The 19,500-nt window shown below is 36.4% G+C and overlaps 2 protein-coding genes across 3 annotated transcripts; both read left to right on the plus strand.

The window, feature by feature from the left end:
* Nucleotides 1–176: 176 nt before the first annotated feature.
* LOC105963233 (putative late blight resistance protein homolog R1A-10) lies at nucleotides 177–3,667 on the plus strand. 2 transcript variants are annotated; one of them, XM_088819012.1, is made up of 3 exons: nucleotides 177–2,082; nucleotides 2,191–2,858; nucleotides 3,395–3,667. In XM_088819012.1, the coding sequence occupies exons 1-2, from the start codon at nucleotides 322–324 to the stop codon at nucleotides 2,854–2,856; spliced, it is 2,427 nt and encodes an 808-aa protein (XP_088675138.1). In that variant the 5' UTR covers nucleotides 177–321; the 3' UTR covers nucleotides 2,857–2,858; nucleotides 3,395–3,667. The 2 variants fall into 2 exon arrangements, with proteins under 2 accessions (XP_088675138.1, XP_088675136.1); XM_088819010.1 differs by having other exon boundaries at nucleotides 177–2,858.
* Nucleotides 3,668–8,445: 4,778 nt separating this feature from the next.
* On the plus strand, nucleotides 8,446–10,586 carry LOC148772721 (putative late blight resistance protein homolog R1A-10). Its single transcript, XM_088824553.1, has 3 exons — nucleotides 8,446–8,939; nucleotides 9,822–10,299; nucleotides 10,401–10,586. Exons 1-3 carry the CDS (start codon nucleotides 8,446–8,448, stop codon nucleotides 10,584–10,586), a joined length of 1,158 nt encoding a protein of 385 aa, XP_088680679.1.
* Nucleotides 10,587–19,500: the final 8,914 nt, after the last annotated feature.

Consider the following 19,500-nt stretch of genomic DNA (forward strand, 5'->3'; position numbering starts at 1 on the left):
TTTGTTTGTGAAAATTAAATATTATTCATTTTTTTTTATGTATACTTAATATTATAAAAATAATAATTATAATTAGTACTTAAATTTTTAATCATTTTTTAACCCCAAAACTATATTTAATTCAATTTTAGCCCCAAAATAGTGTTTTCTACGGTATAATTTTTATTTTTCTTTTTCAAGAGAAGAGCCAAAATGTCAAACTCGAAAAGTGATCCCAAGAAAACACAACCCATATGAACTCCAGTATTTTTTCTGCAAATCTTATCAAATTGAGCCTTATTACTACTTTCTCTCTCACACACACAGAGGTGTTAGTACGAAATGGGTTCTTCTGCTGCTGTAATCTCCCTTCAGCAGACACTGAATCTCATCTCCGAATCCGATGATTTTCTTTCCCAATCAGACAAGCTATCTATCGTTGATGAAATGGATTCAGTTGTTGATAAAATGGGCGAGATTCCCGGCAGCAAGAAAGTTGATGCTGCAGTTTATGAAAGACGATTCATAGATGCTGTCCAAATATTCCAAGATCTTATCCTCTCCCACTTGTCTGATCCAGATCATCATGACATCCGTTTTGCTTTGTCTCTCTCCCAACAACTGCAAATAGTCAAACAAGAAATTACTTCGTTTCACACAGCAATCGACCAAATCTGCAGCATCAGGTATTCTAATTTTGCTTCTTCATATTATAATACCGACAATCAACAGCAGAATCTTCTTGTGGGATTGGATGACCAAATTACAGCACTTAAACAATTGATTTTCAATCCCGGTCCCTATGACTTAGTTATATCAGTTGTGGGCATGACCGGAATCGGCAAGACTAGTCTTGTTAAACAAGTTTACAACGACCCACTTGTTATAAAAGAGTTCGAAACTCGTTTATTTCTGCACATCGGCCCGGACTACACTCAATGGAAAGATATTATGCTGCGTGTTCTCGATGAACTTGGTGTCGACATCTCTTCTGATAAACTAGACGACACGGATTATTTGGAGAATCAATTTTCGGAGGCTTTATCTACTCAAAAGTATCTAATTGTCTTAAACGATGTATGGGCTGACGACACTGATCTAATGCCTGAAAACAGAAAAGGAAGTCAAAACAGAAAAGGAAGTCAGATCATCATCATATCTCAGATCCAAAGATATTATGACTACATTTATACACAAAAGTTTATTATATTACCATTTCTCAACGACGACAACAGTTGGAAACTACTTCATCAGACCGCATTTAGTAATAGAGAGGAGAAGTGCAGTCGAGAACTTGAGAAAATTGGGAAGAAGATTGCCAAGAACTGTGAAGGACTCCCTGCAGCAATTATACAGGTTGGAGAGAATCTACGTGGAAAATCTTTTGAAGAATGGAAAACATTATCAGAAAAAGAAGATCCACTCGTCATCACAAGATATGACGATACGCCACTCTCAAAGGCACTATTTTTTAGTTACATGATGTTGCATCAGCTTCTAAAGCCATTCTTTATGTATATGGGTGTGTTCCCAAAACATTATGGGATTTCTCGATCAAAGCTCATCAAATTATGGGTCTCAGAGGGCTTTCTGGAGACAGACCTGGGGATTGAAGAAATTGCTGGAAACGCCTTGGATCTACTTATTCTGCAAAGTGTTGTTGTGAGAGAAAAGCACGCTTCTGTCACTTCGTATAAATTTAAGAACTGTAGACTGCATTTCACCTTTCGAAGTCTATGTGTTAGTGAAGCTAAGAGTGAAAAGTTTTTCCATATCCTGAAAAAATACACCGATTGTACTCCAGAGAACATCAGAAGACAGCAGCGTTTGTGCGTCCACAATAATGTTGTTTTTGCTTTAACACAAGTTCATGAATGGATGGAATCTGTTCCGAATGCACGATCTCTTCTGTGTTTCGGTCCAAAACAACAATATCCAGTATTGTTGCCCTTGTGTTTTAGATTGCTCAAGGTACTAGATGCACTTGCGATCCGCTTCTACGAGTTCCCACATCAACTACTTGCATTAGTTCACTTGATGTATCTTTCCATCACGTGTGATAGAGAGCTCCCCAACTCCATATCCACACTTTGGAACCTCGAGGTACTGATTTTCACTCGGCATCATAACATCAAATTGTCGAATAATGATCCAATTTATCTGCCTATAGATATCTGGAACATGCATAAACTGAAACAACTTTATTGCAAGGGCTTCGACCTCCCACCTCCTCCGGATGATTGTCATCTTGAGAGTCTCTTAACAATTTCAGGTGTGAGTGTTCACAGTTGTACCATGGAAGTGCTTTCAAGAATCCCCAAGATAACGAGAATAGCCGTTCAAAATGAGTCAGCACACGACTCAACCGAAACCTTCAGTTTTTTCGGTCATTTAGCCTCTGTCTATGAGGAATTTGTGTCATTCAAATTCGTTGTTGTAAATCCTAATCTGAGCTCTCAAATTGTTCGTTCAGTTCCGAACTTTCCTCTGAAGATTAGGAAGATAAGCCTGAGTGGATGTGGATTTCCTTGGGAGAATATGGAAGTGATTGCTTCATTACCTAATCTTATAGTGCTCAAACTGCGATGGTATGCCTTTTGCGGCCCTCTGTGGAAAACCAGCCAAGGACAGTTCCCCAGTCTGGAGTTTTTGCTGCTCGAAGACTTGGATATAGAGAACTTGGAATTTGACATTCAATCCTTAAGTTGGGTGATTGTTAGGCATTGCTATAAATTGGAAAACATCTCGAATCAATTCAAGAACACCAAACTACTAGAGATAGATGATTGCAGCCCATCCTTTATGAAGAAAATGCGCGAGTGGCAATCCTTTTCCGGTGCAGAAGCTAAAATAAGTTCTTCAATTACTGATCTATAAAGGTAATTAATGCTAGTCAAATCTATGTGAATTTTTTTATGGTCAATTCAATGGTGCACTTCAAGAATCTAATATTTAGATGATCATATCCTAGCAATTTCTCCAACTTTGACTAGGACTATATTTAGAAACTCTTTCTTTTTTATGAACACGAAAATACTCTATTGTAGAAAAGAGTATTGGCCTTTATAATAAATTTTTCTTAGTTTAGAAAACTAGCGAAAACTATAGCATTCTATTTCACTGACCTCCAGTCTCTTCAAAGTGTTTCGAACCATTGAGCCGTTGAAACTCGAAAGAACGAGGATGTATACTCTAAAGAGTGATACCAAAAAATAAGTGGCGTTTTAGTTAATATTGTATCTTTCATCCTATAATCATTTTTCAGTTCATTAACCATTATATATCTTCCAGAGCAATTCTATGTTGATTTTCAACTTAGCTGCACGGTGAATTTTGCCGGTGAATTTTGGTAAGCTTGATCCTTGAAAACGTTGAAGAGAGGTTTTGATTGATTTTTGTTTATCTGTGGGTACAGGACTATAATAAATTCCGAATGGCTAATCGTGTGTTGCTCGACGATTGAAATGTCTCAACTATTCAAATGAAGATGAAGATTCCTATTCGGCAAGTGTGGCAAAATTTCAAAGCTTTCATAAAACTCTTTATGATTTGATATTTTCCTGTTTTGGTAAACTTTTGTCTTTTTTTTTTTGGGTGATCATTGAAACTTATGGTTTGGATAATAATCTGATTCATCTGTTTACTATGTTCTTTCATTTACTGTCTGACAATCTAATTTCTGTTTGATTCTCCTCTCCCATTTTACTGAGCTCTGTTTCCATTCCTGCAAAAAGTTATATCACGAATAGAAGAAAATAAATCCACATGGCTTCAACTATATAAGTAACTTGCCACTCATGTTTATGTTTTGAGGTGGAAAATAAAGAATGAACAGGCAAGTATATATATATATATATATATATATATATATATATATATATATATATATATATATATATATATATATATATATATATATATATGTTTGACAGTGTTTGAAATTGTAAGGAAAAAAAGATCTTGCACAGTGTATAGTACTGCAGCCATATACCGTTAATTAAATTACTAGGTCGCCGGCGCTCATTCTGGCGGTTTTATATTGAGTTATCCACTTACAATTACGCCTTCAACCCCTTTGTCTGAAAGTTGTTGTACAAAGGGAGCCTTTTTGCTCGTATGAATATAAAGAGGGAGAAGAAAGAAAATTGCAGATTAGGATATAGTTCTTAATCCGGAAACGTTGTCCATGTTAAAGAAAAGATGGGGATATACGGGTTAAAAATGAAAAAAAGAATATGGGTAAAATGATGATTCAGATTATTAGATAATGAAAGGTTTTAAAATTTCTGATAAAATAAAAGAGAAAACTTTACCCCTTATTAAACAAACAAAACAGGTAACAAGTCATTTTTTTTAGCCAAAAGGTGAATCAGGATGCAAAATGCCAAAGAAATAGCAATTGGAGGGTGCATTCTGCTATTTTTTTTCAATTTAAGGATGTAAAGTGCCAATGGCATGTAATTCGAGGGTGCAAAGTGCCAATTACCCCTCATTTGATAGTTATAATTGTCATTCATTTAATTAATTAATTTTATTATTTTATTTCATTTAATATAATCAAGTTAAAAAATCCGTTAAGTATACATATTTTTTGGTCCCAAATCTACGTATCTTTTACCACTAAAATTGTCATTTTACTTACTATTATTTTTATCAGAAAATTATTTAATAATTTAGAAAATTATATGATTCACATAATCCTTTAAAATAGATTATAATTTCAATTTTTCCCCTTATACTCACTATCCTTCAAATCAACAAATTCTCAATTTAAATCATCCAAGATTTTTAAAATTATTGGCTCATTTCATTTTTCTTAATATCAGCTAGAAATCATGGTAACAAATTTACATTTCATATATATCTTTTGTATAAAAGAAAAAAATGGTGTCTTTTAGGGGTTAAAATATCATATTACACATTAGATATTGCACACTAGAGATAATTCTCATTAGGCAATTAAGTGATAATGCTAAATTATTCATTGTACTAATTATATTTACTAGAAATTATTTAGACGGTACTAAAATTACTAATACCGTTCATTCTATTATTGACCTTCTCTCTCTAAAACAACCAAAACCCCCCAAAAACCCCAAAACTCAAAAAAACACCCACAACAATTCTCATAAACCCTCCCAAATCCGAAAATCTCTCTAAATTAAAGGTAATTTATCATTTAAATTATTTATGTGCGTTTAATTTGTGGTTAATTTGGTGTTAGTCATGTGAAAACCCCCAAGAAGTTGCGTTTTGGGGGGTTATTTTGCAGATGCTACGCGATTTCCACGCCCAAAACGAGCGTGTGAATCGTTTTCACGCCCAAAATGGGTGTGAAAATGATTTTCACATGCCTGTTTTGGGCGTGGAAATGGAGGGAGGACGCCTGGTTTAGGCGTGGACCGGAGGTTTGGGCGCCCGGTCCAGGCACGGGTCAGGGGTTTGCAAGCCCGGTCCAAGCGTGTAAACCCTTGGCCGGCGTCTGGACCTGTCGTCCGGTTCAGGATCTATTTTTTTTTTACTTTATTTACTTAATTACAATCTTTTGGTTTTATTTCATTAATTAATTAATTAATTTGTATTATCGGCAAACTACTACATTTTTTTGGTTTTTTTTTTTTTTTTTTTTTTTTTTTTTTTTAATTATTGTCAAACTACTATTTATGTTTATATGTTTTTTTTTAATTATTGCTGGATTACTACTTATTTTAATATATTTTTTTTATTTTACATAAACATCAAACAAATATATTACATAAACATCAAACTATACATAACTATATAAAAAGAAAATACATCAACTACTGTTTATAATGTCCCACCCTCGACATCTACCCCGCCAATGCATCGTCAAAATCTATCAACCGATCATCCCTCGAGTTAAATAGTCATGTTACTATAAAATGCTCACTATGATCAACTTCAAACATAGAAGAATTTTGTTGATCTTCCTGAAATAATTACGAAACAAAATAACGTTAAAGAGTATTAGAAAAAAAGACAAAAAAAACTGCAAAAGTGGTTGGCGCCCAAACGAGGCGCGAAAAACAGTGTTGGGCGCCCAAACCGGGCACTGAAAGGCGGACATGGCGCCCACTTTGGGCGTCGATCGGTCTTATTTGTGTCCAGTTTGGGCGTGAAAATCATTTTTCAGCACCCATTTTGGCCGTGAGTCACGTTTTCCCGATTTATAGAACAAAAACGAAAAAAATTTACCTTGGATTGTGTATCTCGATCCTCGCCCGATGCACTCATTTTCCTTTGTTAATCGCTACAATAAGATGGGTTTCGGAACAATTTCTTATATAAAATTGAGAGGATTTTTTTACCAGAGAGATAAAGAGAGGTAGAGAGTGAGTTATTGTAAACCCATATTCGTAAAAATGCTCTCGTGAACATCAAGTCTCTTATATTTATGAGGTAATGTCTTTATATAAATTTGAGCTCAATTTCATCGTCATTCCTTGAGATTTAATGGCATAATTGATTTACAGTTAATTGAGGCATGTTATGGATGATAAAGAAGAAGATTTGTGAGACTTGTATCTTAACATGGATTGAGAGGATTTTTTTACCAGAGAGATAAAGAGAGGTAGAGAGTGAATTATTATAAACCCGTATTCGTAAAAATGCTCTCGCGAACATCAAGTCTCTTATATTTATGAGGTAATGTCTTTATATAAATTTGAGCTCAACTTCATCGTCATTCCTTGACCATATTACATCAATTACATAAAGCTAAATTAATAAATATGGGGGGAAAAGTTTATAGATGGGGGTTATCATTAATACGTATAGCAAAACATCATCAAAATGAATTGAAATCTCAATTTTGTCGTTTAAATTAAACTTTACCCCATATTAATTTTACTTCAATCCCATGCATCACACATGCCAAAAGTCTAGTATCTATAAGAAAAATGTAACAAACATAAGTACATTTAAACTACTCCCTCCGTTCCTAAATATGTGTCGTTTTTCACCTTGACACGAGTCTTAAGAATCTCAATAAATATATCTTGATTTTAGGAAAATAGATATAGATAAACCAAAATACCCTTATTTACTAATTAATGCAGAAAGAGTGTTGGAGAATTAATAAAGGTATAATTGAAAATATGTAATTAATGCAGCATTGGAATTGTCAAGTGACATATAAAATGAAACAAAAAAAATTCTTAAAAGAGAATAGAGGTAGTACAACAGAAGACATACAAAGGTACATTTAATGCAATAATATTGAACAAAAAATTCCACCAAATAAGTTGTCCATATGGAGAGGACAAGGCTCTAGAAATTCACATAAGTTAATTATTTGATTCTACCCAAAAAACAAACAAGGAAAAACTATTTATATTAAATTAAACATTGACTTCCAAATAACTAAATAGAATTTCACAAATAAGAGTAGTGCAAAGTGGAGCTGCTTGGTGAAGCTGCCAAATTGATTTCGGTTGAAAAATACTAAATTGCAATCTCGGTATGGTATTTGGTGTGAGAAACTTCTTGGAGCTTGTACTTCTTTTCATTCAACAAAAATAAGAAACATTCCTGCAAGGATGAACCTAGAGGTTGTAGCAAGAGAGCTTTCCACGGAATTTGTCATAACTTCTTCTAGAGAACTCCAAATGACGCACCGTTTGAAGGGTTGGCAACTTCACATATAGAGCTTTCCAGACATATAATATCGATCCCAGTCACTACGGAATTAAGTATGAAGCTAACTTAGAAAACTTCATTAATTATGTTCAGTAACCTTGAGGTTCACTCTTTTCTTTTAATGGAGGATAGTGATACGATATATTATTTAATATATCGTTTAATTATTAGTTAGTTAGTATTTTATTATTAATTAATTAGATTAGTATATTTATGATATATATATATATGCCGTGAGTTTAATATTTAGGATATATATTAAGTATTTTATTAGTCTAGGTAATTATCTTTCCTAGTTAGATTAGGATTCTAGGGTTTTATTCTCTTTAAATAGTCGTATTGTGCTAGGGTTTTGATAATGAAGAGAAATAATAAAGAAGAGTTTTCTTACGTTCAGTAAAGAAATCTTATGATACACAAGAGATCGCATCAATTGGTATCAGAGCGAAGTTGCGATTAACACCAACGCTTCGTTAGCAAGGCAGCGATTACATCAAAGCTACGCTGGAGCAAAGTTGAGATCACATCAAAACTTTGTGAAAATCATGATGTCAGAAGCAAGACGGTTGGAGCGATTGGAGAAATCCGTAGAGAGATTACGGATTGACTTTCAGAAATTGCTCGAACAAAGTCACGGACGACGTCAACGCCATCACAAAAGCCGAAGGAACCGCTGCCCGTCACCGCCACGGCCATCACCACCACCGCCGCTGCCAAACCTATCGTCGGAGGAAGAGGACGACGATAAATTTTTCGAAGATCCGCCGCCGCCACCAATGCCAAGCCTATCGCAAGAGGCAGAGGAAGATGACGACGATGAATTTTTTTGAAGAGGCTCAAATTTTCGTTAATGCTGCGAAAGAAGAATTATCGGATTCACTTGAGGTAATTTGGGACGAAGATGAAAATTTATCTAGGGAAGAAATCGAAGAATTCCAATTAATAGTTGAGGAATGTTGTGACGCGGAAAAGAAGGACCGTGTACATGATGAAGCTGCATCGAATCAAAATATCAAATTAGAAATTTTCTATGGTGATGATATTGCTGTGAAGAAATTGGACCAGTGCGGGGATCAAAATATTAGGTCGGATTTTATGGTCAAAGATCTAACCTTTGGTATGGCGAACCATGGAAATTCAATTAAATTAATTCATTATTCTATTAAGAAACATCACAAGTTCTTGGTTCATAACTTCGTGGCTGTAAATTTTGTGGAGCACCATTTAAATGCTAGTCAACCCAATAGAAAAAGGAGTTTGGATTGGAATACGAAGACACCATTCATGTACCAGGAGTTAAGGTGTTCAAGTATACAGGCATTCAAACATAGGTGGAAACGCAAAGGAGAGGGACCAAATTGACTCGAGAACCTTGAGGACAAGGTTCATTTCAAGAGGGGTGGTTTGATACGATATATTATTTAATATATCGTTTAATTATTAGTTAGTTAGTATTTTATTATTAATTAATTAGATTAGTATATTTATGATATATATATATATGCCGTGAGTTTAATATTTAGGATATATATTAAGTATTTTATTAGTCTAGGTAATTATCTTTCCTAGTTAGATTAGGATTCTAGGGTTTTATTCTCTTTAAATAGTCGTATTGTGCTAGGGTTTTGATAATGAAGAGAAATAATAAAGAAGAGTTTTCTTACGTTCAGTAAAGAAATCTTATGATACACAAGAGATCGCATCAGATAGTTATTGGTTCTCCAATTCCCCTCGTGGCGTCGAACCCATACCAAATAAGTCATAGGTGCAAGGTACTTACCACCATGTCATTGAATGTGATTACTCTTGATACTTCTTACAATTCAACTGAAAATAAGGAACATCTCATTCCAGTTATATTGCATCGAAACAAACCTTTCACCAGTTGTGGATGTTGCAATGCTCCTCCCGTGAAAGTAAAACAAAATGAAATAGAATCTGCATTAGCCTAATTCAAAATACAACAAAAAAATGAAAACAAGAATAATGCAAAATACAAAAGAAATAGAATATGCAAAATAAATTTACAAAATGCAAAAGCAAAATGAAAGACCTACCCCAATAAAGAGTCACATATCGACTCCCACAAGTACTTGAATAGATGGAATCAATTCCAAATGTACGATCTCTTCTTTGTTACGCCCAAAACAACAATATCCAATATTTTTGCCCTCATGTTTCAGATTGCTCAAGATACTAGATGCACTTGCAATCCGCTTGTATGACTTCCCACATCAATTACTTGCGTTACTTCACTTAACGTACCTTGCAATCACATGTGACGGAGAGCTCCCCAATTCCATATCCAGACTTTGGAATCTCGAAGTCTTGATTTTTGTTCCGTATCACAACATCAAATTGTCAAATAATGGTCCGGTTTATCTGCCTATGGAGATATGGTACATGCATAAACTAAGGCAACTATATTGTATGGGCTTTGACCTGCCAGCTCCTCCACCAAGTGATTCTCATCTTGTCCTTGAGAATCTTCTAACACTTTCAGGTGTGAGTGTTCACAGTTGTACTATGAAAGTGCTTTCAAGAATCCCCAAGCTACAGAGAATAGCCATTCAGATTGTGTCGGCACACGACTCAATCGAAAACTTCAGTTTTTTGGGTAACTTCGCCACTCGCTACGAGGAATTTGAGTCGTTCAAATGTGTTGCAATAATCCTAATCTCAGGTCTTAGGCTGTCCTTTGTGTTCCGAATTTTCCTGTGAACATTATAAAGATATGTCTGCGTGGATGTGGATTTCCTTAGGAGAACATGGAAGTGATTGCAGCATTACCGAATCTTAGAGTGCTCAAACTGCTATGGTATGCCTTTTGCGGCCCTTACTGGAAAATCGGCTATCTACAATTTCAGAGTCTTTTGTTTCTGCTGGAAGACTTGGATATAGAGCATTGGGAGTCGGCCGTGAACCATCAATTTATAGGAACAATGTAATTGTTGGGCATTGCTATAAATTGGAAAACATCCCGAATCAGTTCCGTTTCAGCGAAGTAGAGGTGGATGATTGCATCATATCCCTTGTGAAAAAAATGAGCTGAGTGGCGATCCATTTATGATACTAAAGTTAAAATCAGTTCTTCTATTGCTGATCTATAAAAGTAATCAATGGTCGTCAAATCTATGTGCACATATTAATTAGGGTCAATCCAATGGTACAAGCATATAATATTTTAGTCAACCATCAAGTTGGTGAAAAAGAGTTTGTGCTCTTTCACTATGTTGTCAATGAAATTTGCTTTTATAATTTATATACTCTAGTTGAATATTATTACTTATGAGCTAATTGCAAATACCACCCATCTGTTATCTCTAATTGTCAAATATCTCACTTGGAAAAAAAACTCACCAACACCCCCTTGTGTTAACATTTTCGAAGCACACTGCACCCTTTGTGATTTTAGCTTTAATTGAAGGTAAAATGACAAAAATTCCCTATAGGGTTTTTCAGAAATTAATGAAGCATATTATAATTTTATAGATATTATATATTTTTTTATTTTGTAAATATTAAAAAAAAATATATTTAAACCAGAATAAAAAATATATTGTAACATTAAAAATTTTTCATGTTTTCTATTTTTTTTTACATTCTATATTAAATAAAGAAAAAAAAAAGAAAAAAAGAAGAAAAAAAATAGAAAAAAAAAATGAGCAGCTTCTTCTCCTGCAGATCCCCCGCCCTCCCACCCAACTCACAGGCCACAGCAGATCCCGCCCTCCCACCCAACTCACAGGCCACAACACTCATCCACCATTTCTCCACCCGGCCGCCGCTTCTGCTCCGCCACAACACTCATCCACCATTTCTCCACCCGGCCGCCGCTGCTCACCACCATCTCACCCCTCCTTTACCACCACCACCATCTTCTCCAAATCCCCTGTCCACAACATCTTTCAAATTTTAGTTTCCACTAATAAACTTTACGCTTGTGTTGGGCTAAATACCTTACACGCAAGTGCACGTATCGCAAACAAGTAGTAAAAGTGGACTCGTGAGAGTCGGATGTCCATCCCACAGGGAATACTCAAATTATCTAATCCTAAGTACCAAATTCTAACAACTAGAATTTTTATCCAGCCTACGCAAAGTTGTCAAATTTAATCAACTAAATAATTAAACTAATTATGAAAGCAATTAAACACGAGAAAATATCAATAAAAACGGACCTAGGATTTTATCTTCCCCCTATGCAAGAATGGCTCACCCAAAACCCATCAATTATGAAATATATGATTCATGATTATTAACCCGAGACACTAATTTACTCATAACCCGCTGTCGCGTGTATTATGAGTCTATTATTCATAAACGGTTCACTATATGTATATGCAAACAAATTATGGATAAATCATTAACTAACAAGTCTCGTAAATGGCTACCTAAGGTGATATCTGTATGTCTACGACACCACATGCAATTGACACACTCATCCGGTGAAAACTACTCGAAGGTTCTTATACTTACCGTCTAATTATCAAAATAGCTTTGTCGAGTCAATCCCAATAATCACAGATAAAGCACATAAATTGATCAGGTTCATGCACTAACAATCATAACAAGTAGAAGAAATAATCATAAAATCATGATTGCATAATCTCAAGAAAACGGGTTCACCATCCCAACATAGGGTTCCAACAAAATCCTAGATTAAAAACTTAGCTACTCATGTTCTCTACAAAAAATATAATAAAAATATAAAAACAAATCGATTAAGAAGAGATAGATGAAAGAAGAATTGTGATGAAGATTTGTCAATTCTCCGTCTGCGTTTCTCCGTGTCTCTCTCTCCTCTTCCTCTAAGATTGTGTTAAAAAAGTCCTTTTATTCGTGTTTGGTTTGGGCTTAAATAGATGTCCCAACTTGGTAGAAGAATTTAGGTTTCATTGTGTGATTAAAAGTCCAAAATTGTCTCCAGCGCGCGAAAATCAGTGTAATTCTCACACGGCCGCGCGAGAATCGCCGAAATCTTCTACCCTCATTCTGCAGTTGGCGCGGCCGCGCCAAAAATAGGCTAAATTTGGCACGGCCGCGCGGGCCAATTTTCAGAATATTTTTGTTTTCTTCCATTTTTGACCTTTTTTGGCTCGTTTCGTACTTGGAACTCCCAAATCGTCAAGTTGTACATAAAATACAATAAACCACTCATTAAGCATCATTAAATCAACAAAAGTATACAAAAATCCTCGTAAGAAAGTAAACATTGAGTGTAGAAATATACACTCAACACACCCCCAAGCTTGAACTTTTGTTTGTCCTCAAGCAAAAACTAGCAACCTTCACAGCAACACTTTCAACAAATGCCTCTCATTACATAGATTAATGGTCAACTCCACGTTTTCAGAACTTGCAATTATCATGACAATTCTTAAAAATTTACAAGCTCGTAATTCAAAGATACGTATTCACTCACCCTTGCCAAAAACAACAAAACATGCTATCGCTTCAAGTATCCCATATTTGTAAATTAAAAATGGAGAAAATTTATACTTACATAATAATATTCAACTCCAAAGACTCACCAAATTTCTTTACTCGGCTAGTATCAAATAATTGAGCTATTGGGATCATTGGGACTTTTTGGCTTTCAGATGTTGGGCTTTTTGGTTTGAGGTAGGAAATATGGGTATATGTGGCTATGCTTCTTGAATTGAGGTGATTACGCCAAATTGAAAGATAGGCGTTTGAAACAATGATATCACCTCTAAGGACTTTAATAAACTCGATTCTTAAGAGTTCAAAAGTCTCCACTTTTGCTCTTAAGACAATGGATCGAGCTTTCAAAACAATTCAACAACTAGTCCTTACTTCCCCCTTCTAGTCTCTTCTTCTTCTTTTTCTCTCTCTTTTTTTTTCTTTCTTTTTTTTTTCAACCAAGCTTCAAGGGAAAATTTATCAAGAAATCACCATTTAATCTACCCACTTTATTTCGGCTAAAAGAAAGAACACCGTTTCTCCAAGGCTCAATCAAGGTTCGAATGAAAAAATTTAAAGGTAGGCTGGAAAGGCTCAAACGGTTCAAAGATGGCCCAAATCACTTCCCAAACTGCTCAACAATTTAATATATCACTTTGTAAATTCCTAAGGCACGTTCTAAAACCGAATAGCATATGATATAGCATACATTAATTCCACGTTTTAAAACACAAAACTTTTAACCAAAGTAAGACATAATTCGTGATTCCTAACAATGACTCATTCCTACGACACTTTGAATCAAAAGCTCACAAAAATTAGATCACAATCAAGATAAAGCAAGCAATTTCATCATTAAACATCAACCATCTTTTATCATCATGATTCATCGACGCATTTATCTCATTTTTTTTTTCGAAAGCAATAACTAAAATAAAACAACTAAACAAAACTCCTAATGCATGCAAAATAAAAAATTAAGCACATAAAACAAGCAATTTTTCACCCCCAAACTTAAAATTTACATTGCCCTCAATGTAATTAGCACAAAGTTCGAGGATAGAATAAACCTGATTAGTCGAAAGGTCCTTCCAAGGGATGCACTCTTTGATGTTCGTTTACTCGACCTCTAACGTCCGATCCCTTAGTGTTTGATTTTCGACCTGAAAATTAAAACAAGATTAAATTATTAGTTTACGCATGATAAAATACTAAGAAAAACAAAAACAAAGAAAAATACGAAAATCAATAAATGCTCGGGTTGCCTCCAGAGAAGCGCTAAGTTTTAAGTCTTCAGCCAGACTTTCCTTCTTGAAATTATTATGTCCAATCCAAAGCCTTGTAGATTGCGCATCCACCCATGAGCTCTATCACTTCAATTGCAACCAAGGCATGGATAGCATTGCAATATGTTAGGATCCACCTTAGCTTGTAGTCTTTTTTTGTTGTAATAAATCTGTACGAAGCCAAGATAGGATGTTCATCGGCCGCTCCCTCAAATCGGTATACAAAAATCTCCAGTCTACGTATAACCTCAACCTCAAACACATTAGCTTTCTCATCAACCACTATTGATGCCTTCAAATCCACATTTAGATCAACGACATGGTCCACAACTAGAATATCTTCAATCATTACATCAATCTCCTTCTTCTCTAGTTCTGAGGTATCTTCGTGGTTTAGCTCGATTGACTTCTCAGATTCATCATGCTCAAGTGTCTTCGTAATTTCTATTTCTCTCATATCGACACTATTTTCTGGACATGGAAGATTTTTCTCACCGCAAGCTTCACCCGAATTTTCTTTGATATAACCATTGCCGATTTCGTCTGGACTATTTTCAAAAGACTCCAATTTTAATTTGAGCGTCATCTCTTCCAATTGTATCTCCATGTTTTCAAATGATGCTTGAGTGGACTTCATGAATTCGCCAATGATGGATACCAAATCAAGTTGGTCATTAGTGGTTTGTTGCTGCGATGGATAATAATTTTGAAAATCATCAAATTGTGGCTCTCTATGTTGAAACTCGTTGAAATCTTGGTCCTGAAAGCTTTGCTCGTATGTGTTGGTGTAAGTGTTCCAATAACCTCTGTTGGTAATTTCGACGAAATTCGTCCCTTTTGGTGATTCTCAGCATTGATCGGTGTAATGATTTCCACCACATGTTGAACAAAACGAAGGCATATCATAGGTGTTTTGGAGGTATTTGTCAGATGGAAGCCATTCATATCTCATTTGAGGTGCCCGAACATTGTAACCAGACATGTAACAAAAAAAAAAATTAAATGGCTGAAGTAAGAAAAATTGCTCAAATTTGATATTAGAATAAATAGATAATTTAGCCGTATTCCCCGGCAACGGCGCCAAAAACTTGTTGGGGCTAAATACCTAACACGCAAGTGCACGTATCGCAAACAAGTAGTAAAAGTGGACTCGTGAGAGTCGGATGTCCATCCCACAGGGAATACTCAAATTATCTAATCCTAAGTACCAAATTCTAACAACTATGATTTTTATCCAGCCTACGCAAAGTTGTCAAATTTAATCAACTAAATAATTAAACTAATTATGAAAGAAATTAAACACGAGAAAATATCAATAAAAACGGACCTAGGATTTTACTTCCCCCTATGCAAGAATGGCTCACCCAAGACCCCTCAATTATAAAATATATGATTCATGATTATTAACCCGAGACACTAATTTACTAATAACCCGCTGTCGCGTGTATTATGAGTCTATTATTCATAAACGGTTCACTATATGTCTATGCAAACAAATTATGAATAAAGCATTAACTAACAAGTCTCGTAAATGGCTACTTAAGGTGATATATGTATGTCTACGAACACCACATGCAATTGACACACTCATTCGGTGAAAACTACTCGAAGGTTCTTATACTTACCGTCTAATTATCAAAATAGTTTTGTCGAGTCAATCCCAATAATAACAGATAAAGCACATAAATTGATCAAGTTCATGCACTAACAATCATAACAAGTAGAAGAAATAATCATAAAATCATAATTGCATAATCTCAAGAAAACGGGTTCACCATCCCCACATAGGGTTCCAACAAAATGCTAGATTAAAAACTTAGCTACTCATGTTCTCTACGAAAAACATAATAAAAATATAAAAAGAAATAGATTAAGAAGAGATAGATGAAAGAAGAATTGTGATGAAGATTTGTCAATTCTCCGTCTTCGTTTCTCCGTGTCTCTCGCTCCTCTTCCTCTAAGATTGTGTTCAAAAAGTCCTTTGATTCGTGCTTGGTTTGGACTTAAATAGATGTCCCAACTTGGTAGAAAAATTTAGGTTTCCTTGTGTGATTAAAAGTCCAAAATTGTCTCCAGCGCGCGAAAATCAGTGTAATTCTCACACGGCCGCGCGAGAATCACCGAAATATTATGCTCTCATTCTACAGTTGGCGCGGCCGCGCCAAAAATAGGCTAAATTTGGCACGGCCGCGCGGGCCAATTTTCAGCATATTTTTGTTTTCTTCCGTTTTTGCCCGTTTTTGACCTTTTTTGGCTCGTTTCGTCCTTGGAACTCCCAAATCGTCAAGTTGTACCTAAAATACAATAAACAACTCATTAAGCATCATTAAATCAATAAACGTATACAAAAATCCTCGTAAGAAAGTATACATTGAGTGTAGAAGTATACACTCAACAGCGTGCCTCAAACCTTTCCACAATCTCGTATTTTGACGATGGTGGCGGCGATAAGGCGAGCAAGTGAAGAGAAAAGAACAAAAATGTGCAATTTTTTGACCTAGCAGATTCGGCCGTCAAACTCGTTGCCGTCGAGAGAAATCGTTTGGAGATGATGTAGATAGGCCGTTGTTGTAATTGGGGCTGGGTTTAGCCTCGGGTTGTGCTGATTCGGGTCTGGTATGAGGATTGCAGAAGAGGAGGTGATGGTGCTGAAGTTGGGGGTTGGGGTTTGGGGGTGGGGAACGGGAAGAAGACAATGATTGTTTTTTTTCTTTTTTCTTTTTTTTAATGACATAATATTTTCACATTATTAAGTTTGAATTCTGAAAATTACAATTTGGTCCTATAAATTTAGTTTATTCATAATTTAAGCAACAATGTTTTTTTTATTTTATAAAGGTGTATTTATGATATTTCACCCTAAAAAACTATAAAAAATTGCACAATCCGTGAGTGAGTGACACGATTTGGCTCTAGGGGTCTCGATGCTCTGACTTTGATAACACAAGGGGGTGTTGGTGAGTTTTTTTTCTACAGACTGTATTTGACAATTAGAGATAACACATGGGTGGTATTTGCAATTAGCTCTATTACTTATTCCTCTCAGCTTAACGTAGACTAGCTATTTCCTTTTTTTTTTTTTTGTGAGGCGCAATAGACATTTGATATGCCTAATTGGCCCAACCCAATGGGCCTACAAATTATTTACCTATTGGGCCACGAGCCCAATATCGAAGACCACTATCACCAAGGCCCAATCACCTTCAAGCAAGGTTTGGGCCCAACAATCTCATTTAAGCTATAAATACACATTTGAACTCATTCCATAAGGTACGTCCTATTAACTGAGCAATACTATCAAATGTATTCTCTGGACTATTTCTATGATCAGCACGTCAGACTTGAGCGTCGGAGGGGTTTCTGCCGGATCAACCCCCGGCCTAGTTTATGTGTTCTATGATCGCAGGTATCTCAGGATCATCAAGTTGTCAAGCTACTGATCTGCTTTGCTCTCCCTGTTCATTTTCTACACCACCCTAGGTGAGCTATATTTTAGCATCATCATTTTGGCGCCATCTGTGGGAACGATGCAAACCAGATCACGTAGCCAACAAGATCCTCCTGAGGCGTCTGCTCGGAGAGAAAATGACACAGCTAACGACCTCCCACCTCGTGGAGGCTCTGGCTTGCCACCTCCTCCACGTCCCATGGATCCGCCTCGCGAGGTTCAGGTGGTCCCCCCTTGGGACCAACCACTCGCCGATCCACCACTCCCTGCTCCTCGAATGGTTCAAATAACCGAGGATGCGCTTCAACGCATGATAGCAGAAACTTCAACTCGCGCTGCCATAGAGGCCGTGACCCAATATATCGCCACGATGGGAGCAAATGCTCCCAACGCGATACCAGCACCTGCTCCACATGTGGAGCCACCTATGGCACCACTGCCATCGACTCCCTGGGGGCTTACATCTGCCCCCAAAATATTTCGCTCGCCAAGGGTTATCGACTCCCTGGGGGCTTACATCTGCCCCCAAAATATTTCGCTCGTCAAGGGTTATCGACTCCCTGGGGGCTTACCTCTGCCCCCAAAATATCTCGTTCGCCAAGGGTTATCGACTCCCTGGGGGTATACAGTGCCCCCAAAACATTTCGCTCGCCAAGGGTTATCGACTCCCTGGGGGCTTACATTTGCCCCCAAAATATTTCGTCCGCCAAGGGTTATCGACTCCCTGGGAGTTTATAGTGCCCCCAAAATATTTTGCTCGCCATGGGTCATCGACTCTCTGGGGCCTACTTCCGCCCCCCCTCGAACGGTTCAGATAACCGAAGAGGACCTTCAGCGTATGATCGCCGAAACTTCAACAATATCAACTTCTACTTGCTCCTCTAACGGTTCAGACAACCGACAAGGACCTTCAGCATACGACCGTGAAAGCTTCAACTCGTGTTGTCACTGAAGCAACGACACAACCGTGTGCATTCACCTCAGACCATAGGTCTCGAGCGCCTCACCCTACAATGGGTGGTTAACCCATCCCAAGGTTGGGCATCACCCTTACCTTTCAACCCCAAGTGGGTCCACATCACATCGCAAGAGACGAGTATAATCTTCCTACTAAAAAAATAGAACATCCCAAGGGGTGAACATCAACCACCAAAAAAAAAAAGGGGGTAAAATCGCGCACGCGAAACCCAAGAAAAAAGAAGAAGATGAAGACAAAAGAAAGAAAAAAAAAAAGCAAAGAAGAAGAAAAAAGAAGAAGATGAGAAGAAAGAAAAATAGAAAAGAAGAAGGAAAAATAAGAAGATGAAGAAAAAAGAAGAAGTTGAAGAAAAAAAAAAACTAGAAAAAAAGAAGAAGAAAAAAGAAGAACAAGCTGAAGAAAAAAGAAACAAGAAAAAAGAAACAAGAAAAAAAAAAGAAGAAGTTGAAGAAAAAAGAAACAAGAAAAAAGAAGAAGATGAAGAAAAAAGAAGAAGAAGAAAGAAAGAGAAAGAAGAAAAAAAAAAAAAAAAAAAAAAAAAAAAAAAAGAAAAAAAGAGACATTTTAGCCAAGCCGCGCGCCCCCCGAGCCGGCTAAGCCGCCGCGCGCCCCAAGACATACAAAAAGAAAAAAAAAAAAAAAAAAAAGAGGAAAAGGTAGCAGCCGAGCCGAACCAAGCCGCGCGCGCGCGGCTCCACTCAGAAAAAAAGAAAAAGAAAGAA

This window comes from Erythranthe guttata, chromosome 1 (genome assembly GCF_056151865.1).
Source record: "Erythranthe guttata isolate IM_541 chromosome 1, IM_541, whole genome shotgun sequence".
NCBI classification, from domain to species: domain Eukaryota; kingdom Viridiplantae; phylum Streptophyta; class Magnoliopsida; order Lamiales; family Phrymaceae; genus Erythranthe; species Erythranthe guttata.

Bases quoted from the DNA above. Each gene is read 5' to 3' on its own strand.
- LOC105963233 (XM_088819010.1), top strand. From the start codon at position 322: ATGGGTTCTTCTGCTGCTGTAATCTCCCTTCAGCAGACACTGAATCTC.
- LOC148772721 (XM_088824553.1), top strand. From the start codon at position 8,446: ATGACGACGATGAATTTTTTTGAAGAGGCTCAAATTTTCGTTAATGCT. The intron at 8,940-9,821 runs GTGTTCAAGTAT...CTCATGTTTCAG, and splicing joins TTCATGTACCAGGAGTTAAG to ATTGCTCAAGATACTAGATG. The intron at 10,300-10,400 runs GTTGCAATAATC...GGATTTCCTTAG, and splicing joins AATTTGAGTCGTTCAAATGT to GAGAACATGGAAGTGATTGC.